We start from the raw sequence: 16,643 nt of genomic DNA on the forward strand, positions 1-16,643 counted from the left end.
AGGCTGGAGTGCAATGGTACGATCTCGGCTCACTGCAACCTCCGCCTCTCAGGTTCAGGTGATTCTCTTGCCTCAGCCTCCCAAATAGCTGGGATGACAGGCGTGTGCCAATATGTCTGGCTAATTTGTGTATATTTAGTAGAGACGGGGTTTCCCCATGTTGAACAGGCTGGGTCTCGAACTCCTGACCTCAAGTGATCCACCCAACTCAGCCTCCCAAAGTGCTGGGATTACAGGTGCTACCTATTGCACCTGGTCTTCTTCCTTATTTTTCTTAATTAAAATACTGCATTACTAACAGAAAAACATCAAGTAAGACTTTTTCAAAAGTATGTTCACAGAGTGTCTGTGGTACTGCTGTGGCAAGCTAGTGAATGTATCCTCGAAGCATTAAAAAAAGAAAAGAACCAAAATTTTTGCTTCCTGAGGACTGGGAATATAGAACAGTGGTTATAACGTAAAGGGAAAGGTGTCTAGATGGAACAGTGAATTAATTGATCGCAACTATGTTAACAGAGGCACAGGCCTCCCAGAATGATGGAAAACAGGGTGGAAAATGCTGAATGTTGGCCCGCATGCGAGGCAGCTGGAGCTCTTGCTGGTGGGAGTGTGAATTGGCTCAGTCACTTTGGAAAACTGAAATATTTACCAAGCCGAACATATGCAGATCCCGTGATCCAGCAATTTCACTTTTAGATATGTTATGGAGCCAACAGAAAGGCGCACATATGGCCACCAGGAGACACATGCTGGAATGTTCGTACAGTGCCGTGTGGAACAGGGAGGTGCTGGAACCCTCCCAGGGGCCCCGCAGTAGAGAAAGGAGGAGGCGATGAGGACACAGTCACGCAGCGGCATGCACAGCAGGGGCAGCCAGTGCCCCACAGCCCCATGCCCAGCACCGGTAGGTCTCACAGCCCGATGCCGAGGGAAAGACGCGAGGAGCTAAGGAACTGACTGTACACTGAGGTTATATAATATAAAAACAGGCTGGGCACAGGGGCTCATGCCCGTAATCCCAGCTATTTTGGAGGCTGAGGAAGGAGGATTGCTTGAGTTTGGGAGCTGGAGACCAGCCTGGGCCACATTAGGAAACTTGATCTCTACATAAAATACAAAAATTAGCTGGGTGTGGTGGCATGTGCCTGTGGTCCCAGATACTTACTCAGGAGGCTGAGGTGGGAGGATTGCTTGAGTCTGGGAGGTCAAGGCTGCAGTGAGCTGCGATTGCACCACTTCACTCCCGCCTGGGTGACAGAGTGAGACCCTGTCTCTAAAACAAAAACTCCAAAACAGGCAGATCCCCAGAAAACTCCTGAACTGTGAGAAGTAGTGACTGATGAGGCCTGAGCGGGTGTTGGCACTAAGTCTGCTGTTGCTTATCTGGGTGCTGTGGCACTGGTGTGCTTATGTAGAAAAGTCACCGAGCTGAACAGTAGAGAAGAGCAAAGACCTGCCTGGAAACAATGCCCGTCAGCTCCCGAACAGCACGAGTAGGGAAAGGGAGAGGAGGGGAATGACGTGTGTCTGGAGAGAGAGAGAGAGAGAGAGAGAGAGAGAGTGTGTGTGTGTGTGTGTGATTTTTACTGTAAATTTAATATATCCACAACAGAAATTTACCTTTGTATACCATAAAAATGTCCACTAAGATTTTCTGCAAAGACAATATCTGAATTTTGTTCTTTGGTGTTTCTTTTTTTTGTTTTTGGAGACAGTCTTGCTCTGTCGCCCAGGCTGGAGTCCGGTGGTGGGATCTCGGCTCACAGCAACCTCCACCTCCCAGATTCAAGTGATTCTCCTTCCTCAGTCTCCCGAGTAGCTGGGATTATAGGCATGCGCCACCATATCTGGCTGATTTTTATATTTTTAGTAGAGATGGTGTTTTGCCACGTTGGCCAGGCTGGTCTTAAACTCCTGATTTCAGGTGATCTGCCCCCTTCGGCCTCCCAAAGTGCTGGGATTACAGACATGATCCATTCTACCCGGCCAGTAACTGAATTTTGAATTGTAGGCTCCACGGATGGTGCAGAACACATGACACCACCACCATTGTATTCAGTAGCACAGTGAGCTATACAGCCATGCTGAGGAATGCAGCCAAGTTGAAAAGTTTCTCTCAGAACACCACGAAGCATGAAGCATAGTTCTTTTTTTTTTTTTTTTCCTGCTCGATCAAGCAGGAGTGCAATGGTGCGATCCTGGCTTACTGCAATCCTAAGGTATTGAGATTACAGGCATAAGCCACTGCACCCAGCCTCTATATAAAGTTTTGTTTGTTTGTCTTTGTTTTTGAGACACAGTCTCACTCTGTCGCCCAGGCTGGTGTACAGTGGCACTTTCTCAGCTCACTGCAACCTCCACCTTCTGGGTTCAAGTGATTCTCCTGCCTCAGCCTCCCAAGTAGCTGGGACTACAAGTGCGTGCCACCATGCTCAGGTAATTTATACACACACACACACACACATATATTTTTTTTTTTCTTTAAGATGGAGTATCGCTCTTGTTGCCTAGGCTAGAGTGCAATGGCACGATCTCAGCTTACCACAACCTCCGCCTCCCGGGTTCAAACAATTCTCCTTTCTCAGCCTCCCGAGTAGCTGGGATTACAGGCATGCGCCACCACACCTAGCTAATTTTATATTTTTAGTAGAAATGGTGTTTCTCCATGTTGGGCAGGCTCGTGTCAAATTCCTGACTCAATGGATCTGCCCGCCTCAGCTTCCCAAAGTGCTGGGATTACAGGGGTGAGCCACCCCATCTAGACAATAATACTTTTAATATTTTTTTCATTAATCTTTTTTCTTTTCTTTTCTTTTGAGACAGTCTTGCTCTATTGTTCAGCCTGGATTGCTTGAGCCCAGGAGTTCGAGACCAGCCTGGGCAACAACATAGTGAGACCCTATCTCTATGAAAAATTAATTTTTCAAAAACATAAAATCTTTAAAAAATTTAAATAAAATAGTCTATATGGCATGTTACAACTTTACGCACATGGAAAGTAATATGCAAACATGAATAAAGATGTATACAGGTTGTAGGGATGGAGTGGCTTTATTTCAAAATATTTTAATGTTACATTATATTAAGATATTAAAAATAAACCTTAAGGTTAATGAAATTGAGGCTATCAAAAGTTTCTGTTTAAAGTAAATGACCTAGGCTGGGTGCTGTGGCTCCTGCCTGAAATCTCAGCACTTTGGGAGGCTGAGGCAGGTGGATCACCTCAGTTCAGGAGCTCAAGACCAGTCTGACCAACATGGTGAAACCCCATCTCTACCAAAAATACAAGAGTTAGCCAGGCATGGTGGCATGCTTCTGTAATCCCAGCTACTCCAGAGGCTCAGGCAGTAGAATCGCTTGAACCCAGGACTTGGAGGTTACAGAGAGCCGAGATCATGCCACTGCACTCCAGCCTGGGAGACAGAGCAAGACTCCCTCTCAAAAAAGAAAGAAAAAAAAGAAAAAAGTTACTTTTTAAAGTATACAACCTAGACTGGGTGCTATGGCTCATGCCTGTAATCCCAGCACTTTGGTAGGTTGAGGAGGGAGGATTACTTGAGTTCAGGAGGTGGAGGCCAGCCTGGGTAACATAGTGAGACCCTGTGTCTATGAAAAATACAAAAATTAGCTGGGCGTGGTGATGTGTGCTTGTAGTCCCAGCTACTTGGGAGGCTGAGGTGGGAGGATTGCTTGAGCCCAGGAGGTTCTAGGTGCAGTGAGTGGTAATCATGCCACTGCATTTCAGCCTAGGAGACAGAGAAAGACCCTGTCTCAAATTAAAAAAAAAAAAAGAAACAGTATGCGACATATGGTAGTTGGCACAGCAGTTAGGGGAGGCACGTTTGGCATGAGAGGATGGTGGGTGAAGTGTGTTCCCTGTAACAGAAGCATCTCTATTTCCCCACACTTGAGGGTGATCCTGCTGTTCCCTGGCCACAGAGCTGCTGAACTCTCATTTCTAACCCCATGGCTACAATCGATCAGGAAACTTCTGCTTCCACTTCCTGAGAACAGTTTGTTAATTTCAGAATAACAGTAGGTTAGAGAAGTTTTTATTTATTTATTAGCTGATTCAGAAACTGTAAGTAGTGACGTGTTTTTTTTTGGAGACAGAGTCTTGCTCTGTCTCCCAGGTTGGAGTGCACTGGCATGATCTCAGCTCACTACAACCTCCACCTCCCGGGTTCAAGGAATTTTCCTGCCTAAGCTACCCGAGTAGCTAGGATTACAGGCACGTACCACCATGCCTGACTAATTTTGTATTTTTGGTAGAGACAGGATTTCTCCATGTTGGTCAGGCTGTTCTCTAACTCCCAACCTTAGGTGATTCGCCTGCCTCAGCCTCCCAAAGTGCTGGGATTACAGGCTTGTGCCACCACACCTGGCTAATTTTTATATTTTTAGTAGAGATGAAGTTCCTCCATGTTGGCCAGGAAGGATGGTCTCAAACTCCTGACCTCATGTGATCTGCCTGCCTTGGCCTCCCAAAGTGCTGGGATTACAGGTGTGAGCCACCCCACCCAGCCTATTTGTACATTTTGAGCAGGGTGTGGTGGTTTATGCCTGTAATCCTAACACTTTGGGAGGTCAAGGCAGGAGGATCACTTGAGGCCAGGAGTTTGAGGGCAGCCTGGGCAATAGAGGGAGACCCCATCCCTATTAAAAAAAAAATTTATGGCTGGGCCCAGTGGCTCACACGTGTAATCCCAGCACTTTGGGAGGCCAAGGTGGGTGGATCACCTGAGGTCAGGAGTTCAAGACCAGCCTGGCCAACATGGTGAAACCCCATCTCTACAAAGATACAACAATTAGCTGGGCATGCTGGTGGGTGCCTCTAATACCAGCTACTCAGGAGGCTGAGGTGGAAGAATTGCATGAACCCAGGAGGTGGAGGTTGTAGTGAGCCGAGATCATGCTACTGCAGTCCAGACTGGGCGACAGAGCAAGACTCTGTCTCAAAAAAAACAAAAAGAAAAAAAAAGATTTGTGCATTTTATGGTGACTGAATTATACCTCACAGTATTGTTTATACAGTAGAGGCAAAACCTTCTGCCCCATTTTGCTCCCTTCCATGACACAAAAAAATAAAAAATATTTTTATTTTTTTGAGATGGAGTCTTGCTCTGTTGCCAGACTGGAGTGCAGTGGCGCAATCTAGTCTCAATGCAACCTCTGCCTCCCGAGTTCAAGTGACTCCTGCCTCAGCCTCCCAGTAGCTGGAATTACAGGTGTGTGCCACCATGCCCAGCTAATTTTTGTATTTTTAGTACAGTTGGGGTTTCACCATGTTGACCAGGCTGGTCTCGAACTCCTGACCTCAGGTGATATGCCTACCTCGGCCTCCCAAAGTCCTGGGATTACAGGTGTGAGCCACCACAGCTGTCCATGACATATATTTTGGTAGTAACCTCCTGATGAACAAACTTACTTCATTTCTTACAAGTTTATTTTTCTTATTTATATAGCTTTGTTTCTTTTTTCGATTCTGGCTCTCTCCAGAAACCAGAGCCTATTTTTCTTTAACCACAGTATCTAGAATACTATCTGCTGTGTAGGAGAGTCTCAAATATTTGAATAGAATTACATTTTTAAAAATTTTTATAAGAGATTATCACATTGCAGTTTGACCACACTGCAAATATGTTTTATTACTGGTCTTTAAACTCATCCCCTCTCTCTCTCTCTCTCTCACTCACATGCACACACGCACATGCACGCATACACAATTTGCAAGGTAAAATGTGGCAATTTGAAGAAAGAGGAACTAACTGAATCACTGTTATGTAGAACAGAGTTTGCCAGAATTTGTGGTTAGCAAGAAAGTGATGTGTTCCGCGTAGGGGAATTCTGTTTTGCTATTATTTTGTCTTTCCTGAGAAAAACACATTACAAAAAGAGATGTGTGCCTGTCTTGTTTGCTGGGGTGATGAGAAGAGATCTGGAATGATCATGCTGCTGGCTGGAAGTGGGCGGCTTCTCAGGACCTGCTGAGTCTGAGAGGAGCCATGTAGTGATTAGAAGCTTGGAGGCTGCAGGGAGGAGGCCCAGACCCTGAGAGCAGTGGAGAGCCTGGCTGTTGGTCGTCACAAGCATTGTCACCTTCTTTTTTTTTTTTTTTTTTTGAGACGGAATCTCACTCTGTTTCCAGGCTGGAGTACAGTGGCACCATCTCAGCTCACTACAACCTCTGCCTCCTGGGTTTAAGCAATTCTGCCTCGGCCCCCCAAGTAGCTGGGATTACAGGTGTCCACCACCACACCTGGCTAATTTTTGTATTTTTAGTAGAGATGGGGTTTCACCATGTTGGCCAGGATGGTCTTGAACTTGGGACCTCAGGGATCCACCCATCTTGGCCTCCCAAAGTGTTGGTATTACAGGCATGAGCCGCTGTGCCAGGCCCACTGCCACCTTCTGAGAAGCTGGAGTGCCCTCACGTTCTGCATATTTCTACTATGGAATCACCAAAAAAAATCACATAACAGGACTTAAGGGGCAGAAGTGCTTTGTGAGAAGTGTTTTTGGGAAAATATTGGCATTAAAGTATCAGGTCGGGTCCCCTTTGGGAGGACTGAGGTGGGGCGTTTGTTCAGCCCGGGGAGAATCTGGTTCACCCTTCATGCTGTTTTCTGTTAACTGGGTTGTCAGATGCACTTGCCGTTTCTGCTGTGTGCTGCTGCTGCAGGGGTTTAATGGGGGTCTTTTTCGTTCCCTGTAAGCATTTTGAAGTTTGTATGTTATGCAAATTTAAAGTGAAATTACACAGAGTTTGATTAACCCCCGTAGGTGCCCTAGGAGCCAAAGAAAGTCAAGTTAGGTAATACCTCTCAAGAAGCCCAATTACGTTATTTTCCAGAAATCTTCCAAAACCTGATTTGTGCTGGTGTCCACTAGGAGCCTGATGAGTGATCTGTAATCAGACCCAGTAACAGGCTATTGCGTGAACTGGCGCTTTCAGAAAATTTTGTTATACAAGTGATATAACCACAAGTGCAAACATTTTTAGACAAATCCCCTGTAGTGCCACCCCTTTAACACAGCTGTTGCATTTTAGTATATTTCCTTATTTCCTGTTTATCGCTTTTTACGTAGTTCTCATCATAGTGAATATGCATCTTTATAGTTAATTCTTTTCACTTGACATTTTTCTACCCTGCTAAATAGTTTCTATAATTTTCTACCTAACGTCTGTATAATAATGCATTAAGGACTATAAATTTGTGCTTCGAAAGTGCTAATGTGATAAAATTTCAGTTAAAAAAAATGTTTCAGGCTGGGTGTGGTGGCTCATGCCTATAATCCCAGCACCTTCGGAGGCCGAGGCAGGCAGATCACCTAAGGTCAGGAGTTTGAGACCAGCCTGGCTGGCATAGCAAAACCCCATCTCTACTAAAAATACAAAAATTAGCAGGGCATGGTGGCGCATGCCTGTAATCTCAGCTACTCGGGAGGCTGAGACAGGAGAATCACTCGAACCCTGGAGGCGGAAGTTGCGGTGAGCTGAGATCATGCCATTGCACTCCAGCCTGGGCAACAAGAGTGAAAGTTTGTCTCAAAAAAAAAAAAAAAAAAAAAAAAACTCACAAAATAACACAAAATGTTGGGAGGTCAAGTCAGGTGGATTGCCTGAGCTCAGGAGTTCGAGACCAGCCTGGACAACATGATGAAACTAAAATACAAAACAAAAATTAACCAGTCGTGGCAGCGTGCTCCTGTAGTCCCAGCTACGATCTCAGCTCACTGTAGCCTCTGCCTCCCAGGTTCAAACAATTCTCGTGCCTCAGCCTCCCAAGCAGCTGGGATTACAGGTGTGTGCCACCATGCCCCGCTAATTTTTGTATTTTTAGTAGAGATGGGGTTTCGCCATGTTGGCCAGGCTATCTCGAACTCCTGACCTCAGAGGATCCGCCTGCCTCAGCCTCCCAAAGTGCTGAGATTACATGAGATTACAGGTGTGAGCTACTGTACCCGGCTTTTTTTTTTTTTAGATGGAATATCTGTCTGTTGCCCAGGCTGGAATGCAATGACACTATCTCAGCTCACTGTAGCCTCCGCTTCCTGGGTTCAAACAATTCTCGTGCCTCAGCCTCCCAAGCAGCTGGGATTACAGGTGTGTGCCACCATGCCCCGCTAATTTTTGTATTTATAGAGATGGGGTTTCACCGTGTTGGCCAGACTGGTCTCCAAGTCCTGATCTCAAGTGATCCACCTGCCTCAGTCTCTCAAAGTGCTGGGATAACAGGCGTGAGCCGCTGCACTTGGCCTATATTTTCTATTTTGAATTCTTGCAGCCAAACAGTGAGGTGGATGGTTTTGTCTATTATTTTATTTTATTTTTACATTTTATTTTATGAGACTAGATCTTACTCTGTCACCCAGGCTGGAGAGCAGTGGCACAATCATAGCTCACTGTAGCCTTGAACTCCTGGGGCTCAAGTGATCCTCACACCTCAGCCTCTTGAGTAGCTGGGACCACAGGTGTGCACCACCATGTCTGACTAATTTTATTTTTTTGTAGAGATGGGGTCTTGCCATGTTGCCCAGGCTGGTCTCCAACTCCTGGCTCAGGTGATCCTCCCGCCTCAGCCTCCCAAAGTGCTGGGATGACAGGTGCGAGCCACGCTTGGCCTTAGCCTTATTTTAGAGAAGGAATGCTAGGTGTAGAGCGGTGAGCTACCTGTTGACAGTCACAGACAGACCTGTGGCTGCAGCTCCTGCTCACGGGTTTTGGGTGCTGAATGAGGCCACCAGGGAGGGAGCCCAGACTCTGGTATCATTGGGTAGCCTGGTACGGGTGCTGTCCCCATAGCCACCTTGCTGACTCTTTGGCCTGGGGCATATCATCACCAGCTGGGCCTCCAGTTTTTGCATCTGTAAAATGGGATCACAAATGTACCTACTTACAGTGTTTTCAGGAATAAAGAGATGGTCTCTGAAGTGTCCGGTAGACTTCCAGACACCAGCACTCTATGAGGGCTACGATCCCGACATCCTCACCAGTACTGGTGACTGCCTGTCTGTGTGATTATAACTATTGTGATGGGAGTGGTGACATCTCACTGTGATTGAGCATCTTTTCTTTCCTCTTTTTTTTTTTTTTTTTTTTTTTAGATGGAGTCTCACTCTGTCACCCAGGCTAGAGTGCATTGGTTAAGTCTTGGCTCACTGCAAACTCTGCTTCCTGGGTTCAAGCGATTCTCCTGCATCAGCCTCCTGAGTAGCTGGGATTACAGGTTCTCACCACCATGCTAAGCTATTTTTGGTATTTTTAGTAGAGATGAGGTTTCACCATCTTGGCCAGGCTGGTCTCAAACTCCTGACCTCGGGTGATCCACCCGCCTCAGCCTCCAAAGTGCTAGGATTACAGGAGTGAGCCACCGTGCCCAGCCAAGCTTTTTTTCATGTGCCTATTGGCCATTTCTGCATCTTCTTTAGAGAAGTGATTATTAAAATTTTTTGTGCTTCTTTAAAATTAGGTAATTTGGCCTGGTGCTGTGGCTAACACCTGTAATTCCAGCTCTTTGGGAGGCCGAGGTGGGTGGATCGATTAAGCTTAGGAGCTGGAGACCAGCCTGGGCAACATGGGGTGACCCCGTCTGTACAAAATAAAAAATTAGCTGGGTGTGGTGGCATGCACCTGTGGTCCTAGATACTTGGGAGGCTGAGGGTGGAGGATCACTTGAGCCCACAAGTTTGAGGCTACAGTTAGCTGTGGTCACACCACTGCACTCCAGCCTGGAGGTGTTTATTAAGCATCTATTACGTGCTGGGCACTGTTCTTTTTCTTTTCTTTTTCTTTTTTGAGACAGAATCTGACTCTGTCGCTGAGGCTGGAGTGCAGTGGTGTGATCTCGGCTTACTATAACTTCCACCTCACCTCCCGGCTTCAAGTTATTCTCATGCCTCAGGCTCTGGAGTAGCTGGGATTACAGGCACACACTACCACACCTGGCTGACTTTTTCTGTATTTTTACTAGAGACCAAGTCTCACTGTGTTGCCCAAGTTGGTCTCGAACTCCTGGCCTCCAGTGATCTGCTCTTCTTGGCCTCCTAAAGTGCTGGGATTACAGGTATGAGCCATCTCACTGGCTTATTTTTATTTTTAATTATTTTTATTTATTATTATTTTTTTTTTAGATGGAAGTTTTCTCTTGTTGCCTAGGCTGGAGTTCAGTGGTGCAGTCTTGGCTCACTGCAACCTCTACCTCCCGGGTTCAAGCGATTTTCCTTCCTCAGCCTCCTGAGTAGCTGGGATGACAGGCACCTGCCACCACACCCGCTAATTTTTGTATTTTTAGTAGAGATGGGGTTATACCATGTTGGCCAGGCTGTTCTCGATCTCCTGACCTCAGGTGGTCCACCCACTTCAGCCTCCCAAAGTGCTGGGATTATAGGTGTGTGCCATCATGATGGCCTTATTTTTATTTTTTGAGATGGGGGTATCACTCCGTTGCCCAGGCTGGTCTCCAACTCCACTCACCTCGGCCTCCCAAAGTGCTGGGACTATAGGGGTGAGCCACCATGCCCGGCCTGGAATCTGCATTTCTAACAAGTTCCAGAATGCTGCCACTGGTCAGGGACAACAGTTTGAAAGCCCTTGTTACAGGGCAACAGAGAGAAGGAATTCAGTCACTTGCCCTGATCCATGCCCCGCAAAATAGAAATCAGGCGTTGGTGAATGCTGCTTTTATTTCTTCATCAGGATGGGGAAAATGAACGACATGTCACACTACAAGTTTCCCACTGAAATCAAATGAAAGAGACTCAGCAGATGTCCTCAATTTTCAACATGAATATTCCTTCTCCAGCTCACGAACACTTTCTACCCTGGATTAAAAACTTCTCTACTGGTTGGGTGCAGTGGCTCACGTCTATAATACCAGTACTTTAAGAGGCCAACGCAGGTGGATCATGAGGTCAGGAGTTCAAGACCAGCTGAGATCACGCCGCTGCACTTCAGCCTGGACAACAAGAGCAAAACTCATTTCCAAAAAATAAATGGAATCACTAGAACGTAGGAGGCAGGGGTTGCAGTAAGCCGAGATCACACCATTGCACTCCAGCCTGGGCCACAGAGCACGACTCTGTCTCAAAAAAAAAAAAAAAAAAAAAAAAAGTATAAATCTTAAGTGACAGCGCAATGAATTTTGACCAACATATTCACACAGAACATACCGGCATGAGCTAGCAGCTGTAGGTGAGGGCCTGTGGGAGCCCATGGTGCATGGAAACTGCCCAGGCAAGAGGGGAAGGCTGGGGGCGGGGGTGACAGAGCTCTGGACCTGACTCAATGTCACTCAAGGAGTCATCCCCAGGTCTGCACAGACAGCGCGGAGTGTCCGAATGAAATGGAATGTAAGGAATGCCACTGAATGAGCCACACAAACATAAGTGAGGCGTGACTCTCCCTTGTTCTAAAGAGTCCATGTAGGCCTGCAGGACTGTATACAGCAGAGCCAGAATATGCCCTGGTCATCTGCACATATTTCAATCCACGTATTAATCAGTCCCAAGAAATCGAGTTGGATGATTGAGCACACATACCACACTCACTGCTGTTCTCACTCATGTCACAAGCATCGAGCTTCATGACCTGAGAACAGGCCCTGAAATAAACCCCTTTCCTGCACAGAGGACAGAATGCTCCAGTTAATCAGGTATTTTGATAGGAATAGTGTCAATATAAAATCCAACCGGGCACGGTGCCTCATGCCTGTAATCCAGCACTTTGGGAGGTCCAGGTGGGAGGCTGCTTGAGAGGCTGGGAGTCTGAAACCAGCCTGGGCAAACACAGCCTGGTTCACTGCAACTCATCTCTACAAAAAATTTTTTAAAAATTAGCCAGGTGTGATGGTGCATGCCTATAGCTCCAGCTACTCAGGAGGCTGAGGTGGGAGGATCACTTGAGCCCAAGAGTTTGAGGTTGCAATGAGCTGTGACTGGTGCCACGACATTCTAGTCTGAGCAACAGAGTAAGACTCTGTCCCCCCTATCCCCCAAAAAAGAGAGAGAGACTACACTGAACACCGTGGCTCATGCCTGTAATCCCGGCACTTCAGGAGCCTGAGGTGGGTGGATCACCTGAGGCCAGGAGTTCAAGAACCAGCCTAGCCAGCATGGCAAAACCCCATCTCTACCAAAAATATAAACATTTGCCAGGCATGGCGGCACATGCCTGTAATCCCAGCTGCTCGGGAGGCTGAAGCAAGAGAATTACTTGAACCTGGGAGGCAGAGGTTGCAGTGAGCCGTGATCATGCCACTGCAGTCCAGCCTGGGCGACAGAGTGAGATTCTGTCTCAAATAATCATAAATTATAATTTTTTTCTTTTTATTTCATTTTTTAATTTAATTAATTTTCTAGTTGTTTCTTTTTAACTAATTCTCTAGTTTTCTTTTCCTTTATTTTATAAATGAAAAAACTAGAAAATTAATACACTACCCTAGGGAAATGTGAACACACATACATAAGGAGGTATATATTTTCTGAGTAAACACACAAATAAAATGTGAAAACAGAACTGAAAGGATCCATCCTGAGCTGAAAACAATGGTTACCTCTCAGGTACGACAGGAGATGACTGCAATTAGGGTGGGACTTTCACTTATTCTACAATGTTCTATTCTTTCACAAAGAAAATACGTTTGTCCATGTATGACATTACTGAAAGTTAAGGGTTTTTTTTTACTTTTTATTTTTATTTTTTTTAGACGGGGTTTCACCATGTTGGTCAGGGTGGTCTTAAACTCCTGACCTCAGGTGATCCGCCCGCCTTGGCCTCCAAAGTGCTTGGATTACAGGTGTGAGACACTACGCCCAGCCAAAAGTTAAGTTTTTAAGAAGGGAGCTGCCCTAGAGAGCATTCACAGTGTAAGCTTCAAAGAATTAGAATAGAATGAGACTCTTAATGCAGAAAAGTACAACAAGCCTTTTTTTTTTTTTTTTTTTTTTTTTTTGGCAACACCAAAGACGGAGGAGATTTCACAGTCCCCACATGAATAGCACTGGTGGGCTCTGGCTGTGTGATCAAAACCCTAGAGAAGAGGAAATTCACCGCATACCCATAAGGTACAACTGCTCCTTCAAACCAACCATAGTCAAAGTGTAAGTCATATACATAGTCTCTAGGCAAAATTCAAAGACTTAATTTTTTTCTTCGCTGTTTTTGTTTTTGTTTTCTTTTTTAAAAAATTTGAGATGGGATTTCGCTATGCTGCCCAGGCTGGTCTCAAGCTCCTGGGCTCAAGCAATTCTCCCCCCTCAGCCTCCCAAAGTGCTGTGATTGCAGGCGTGAGCCACAGTGCTTGGTCTCAAGGCTGAGGTTTTCTGACTCCAGCCCATCCAGTCAGGGTCCCCACCAACACACATTCCCTTGACACTGCCTACTTTGGGCAAATTACTTAGCCCTGGATTTTAGTTTTCTCTCTCAATGTAAAAAGGTCTGCTATATACCACTTCTCCCCCCAGCCAGGATGATGACCACATTTCACACAGAAAGACAGGCTACGTCCCGTCTCTCCACTTTCAGACTCGCCTGGTTCCAGGAAAGGGCATTGTGAAGCATGCCTTGTCCCAGCACCACTAGTCTGTGGATCCCATTAGCGCTCCTGATAAAATCACCACTGCCCCCAAGAAAAGCCAACTACCTAAAGGAATTCCAGGCCACATCAGAGAGGGCAGTCTCCCAGACACGCAGCTCCTAAGGTGTACAGAGCTCAGACAATCTCTAAATCACACCGTTATGGTAGCCTCCGGAGTCTATCTCTATGAGTCCTGAAGGAAACACAGTCCCTACACCTGCAGAGGAACCCTGAACCACCAGGCCCTCCAGCAACGCTGAATTGCTTTACAAACTGAGGTAGCAGCAGCATTCCAATCCAATCACAGCCTACCGTTCCCAAGTGAGCCCCTCAGAAGGGGTTGGGCCTGGGGCCCACGCTGGCCTCCAACATGTGACCTCATGGACAGGATGTTCTAATCAGTGAGCCTCCCCTTCCACTGATAAAAGTGAAAGGAAAAAATAATTGAAGATCAATTCTGGAAGGATCTTTCTAGACACAGGGTCTTCACATGGAGGACCCCAACCAAATGCAACAATGCCTCTCCTACTCCCCACTGCCACTTCTCCCCAGTGAAGAAACTACCAACCCTCCAGAACTCACTTCACTCATCACCTCCTCAGTGACACAGTGCCAGACCTCCCCTCAAGGGGATTCCCCAACCTTGTGCCCCGCCCCCCCCAACCAAGAAGAAACCGTAACTCACCAACACCACCTATATGTATACATTCTCCGGCAGCTTGGATGACAGGAAGAAATATCCAGAAATAAGGGGCACCCTCCTGTATTCCTTCTAATGGTTATCCTCTTCATTAACCCAAATGCCTTAAAGAGAAATACAGGAGGCCGGGCAAGGTGGCTCATGCCTGTAATTCCAGCACTCTGGGAAGCTGGATTACAGCTTCCTGTAATCCAGGAAGGTGGGCAGATTACCTGAGGTCAGGTGTTCGAGGCCAGTCTAGCCAACATGGTGAAACTCCATCTCAACTAAAAATACAAAAATTAGCCAACTGTCATGGTGGGTGCCTGTAATCCCAGCTACTCGGGAGGCTGAGGCACAAGAATCGCTTGAACCCAGGAGGTAGAGGTTGCAGTGAGCTGAGATCCCACCATTGCACTCCAGTCTGGGCAAGAGTGAGAAACTATCTCAAAAAAAGAGAAATACAGACCAGGAACCATGGTGGCTCATGCCTTTACTCCCAGCACTTTGGAAGTCCAAGGCATGAGGATCGCTTGAGGCCAGGAGCTCCAGACATAGCAAGACCTCATCTCTTTTTTTTTAAGACGGGGTTTCACCATGTTGGTCAGGCTAGTCTTGAACTCCCGACCTCAGGTGATCCGCCCACCTTGGCCTCCAAAGTGCTTGGATTACAGGTGTGAGCCACCACGACCGGCCACAAGACCCCATCTCTACAAAAATAAAAAAAAATTAGTGGGCATGATTGCATGTGCCTGTAGTCCCAGCACTTTGGGAGGCTAAGACGGGAGGATCACTTGAGCCCAGGAGTTTGAGGCTGCAATGAGCCACGATCCTGTCAAGGCACTCCAGTGTGGGCAACACAGCAAGACCCCATCCTCTAAAAAACAGAAATAACAGCTACACATCTATAGATTTGGTTCACAGATGAGAAAACAGAGGTCCCGAGAGGTGAAATTACTGGCCCAAGACCACACACCTGACAAGAGCTTGGGAGAGGGTAGGTGGTTGGGAAAGGCGTCCAAGTCCAGGAAAACTGCCCCCAGGGCCATGGCTCAGCGTGACCGGGCAGGGCAGAAGACCAGGGCACCAGGACAGGGGCGAGGAGGAAACTGTCGCCGAGGACGCCTCTGAGAGCCCCCAGGAAGGCGCCTTGGAACGCGGCCAGCTATAACCTGGACAGCGCTTTCCCGGCGCAGGAGGGCAAGGGACCCATAGGGATGGAGGCGCGAGAGGCCACAGGGATCCCCCCAAGGGACGAGGAAGCGAGAAGGCAGGGGGACCCCCGAGGGACGGGGGTGCGAGAGGGCAGGGGTACCCCCAACGGACAAGGGCGCAGAAGAGCAGGGGGACCCCCAAAGGACAGGCACGCGGAAAGGCAGGGAGATCCCCGAGGGACTGAGGCGCGGGGCCGAACGCCGGGCGCGGGGGCAGGAAACGAGTCTGGGACCGCGCACTGCGGCTGAGCCTCTCCCGCCAAGGGTGTTCGGGCCGCGAGACCAAAGCAAGTGGGGGCTGCCGCAGCCCCGCGACCTACCTGCCGCCTGGGGATCCGCCTCCTTGTCAGCCTCCAACTCAGCTGCCGCCCCGACTGCCGTCGCGGGAAGCGGGTCCATCTCGCGGCCAGTCATGTGAGCCCGCGCGCCCACGTGACTTCCTCCCTCGCCACCAGGCCGCGCCGCGCCCTCGCCCCGCCCACACCCGGCCTGGTCTCACCGCCTCCCCGGCGCGCCACGCCCACAGCCCGCCCCTGCTGGGCCCGCCACCGGGCCTCGCCCCTCCCACAACCCTCCAGTCCCGCCCACAGGCTCCTCCCCGTCCACGTGGACAAAGAGCCCGCAGGCTACGCGGGTTCCTTCCGCTGCAGGACCTCCGAGCTCGCCAGTGCACCGCCTTAGGCGCAAAGCGGCACCCGCCGCACCCTCGTTTACTCCCATCTCCCCTTGCCCAGTCACGCCCTCGTTCCCTCATTCACTGATCACACTGGGTTTCTATGACGTGCGCTTCCTCATTTATCCACACACCCACTCATTCGCTCACCCGCGCATTGCATCCTGCCTTCATTCATTCATTCACACATCCACTCACCCATTCACTGCATCCTGTATTCATTCATTCATCCACCCACCCACTTACTCACTATATCCTGTTTTCATTCACTCACCCACCCACTCACTCACTGCATCCTGCATTCATTCATCCACCAACTCACTGCATCCTGCATTAACTCACTGACTGCATCCTGCATCATTCATTCACCCACCCACTCACTCACCGCATTCTGCATTCATTCATTCACCCACTCACTCGCTGCATCCTGCATTCATTCATTCACTCACCCACTCACTCACTCACTGCATCCTGCATTCATTCATTCACTCACCCACTCA

The 16,643-nt window shown here is 48.0% G+C and overlaps 1 protein-coding gene across 1 annotated transcript in view; it reads right to left on the reverse strand.

The window, feature by feature from the left end:
* LOC108312548 (sorting nexin-8) overlaps positions 1–15,929 on the reverse strand; it is a 43,877-nt gene extending 27,948 nt beyond the window's left edge. Inside the window, exon 1 of the mRNA XM_017540508.2 lies at positions 15,791–15,929. Within this exon, the coding sequence (XP_017395997.1) occupies positions 15,791–15,884 (94 nt within the window). The 5' untranslated portion in view covers positions 15,885–15,929. The remainder of the gene's footprint in view (positions 1–15,790) is intronic.
* Positions 15,930–16,643: the final 714 nt, after the last annotated feature.

This window comes from Cebus imitator, unplaced genomic scaffold (assembly GCF_001604975.1).
Source record: "Cebus imitator isolate Cc_AM_T3 unplaced genomic scaffold, Cebus_imitator-1.0 Scaffold126, whole genome shotgun sequence".
NCBI lineage: Eukaryota > Metazoa > Chordata > Mammalia > Primates > Cebidae > Cebus > Cebus imitator.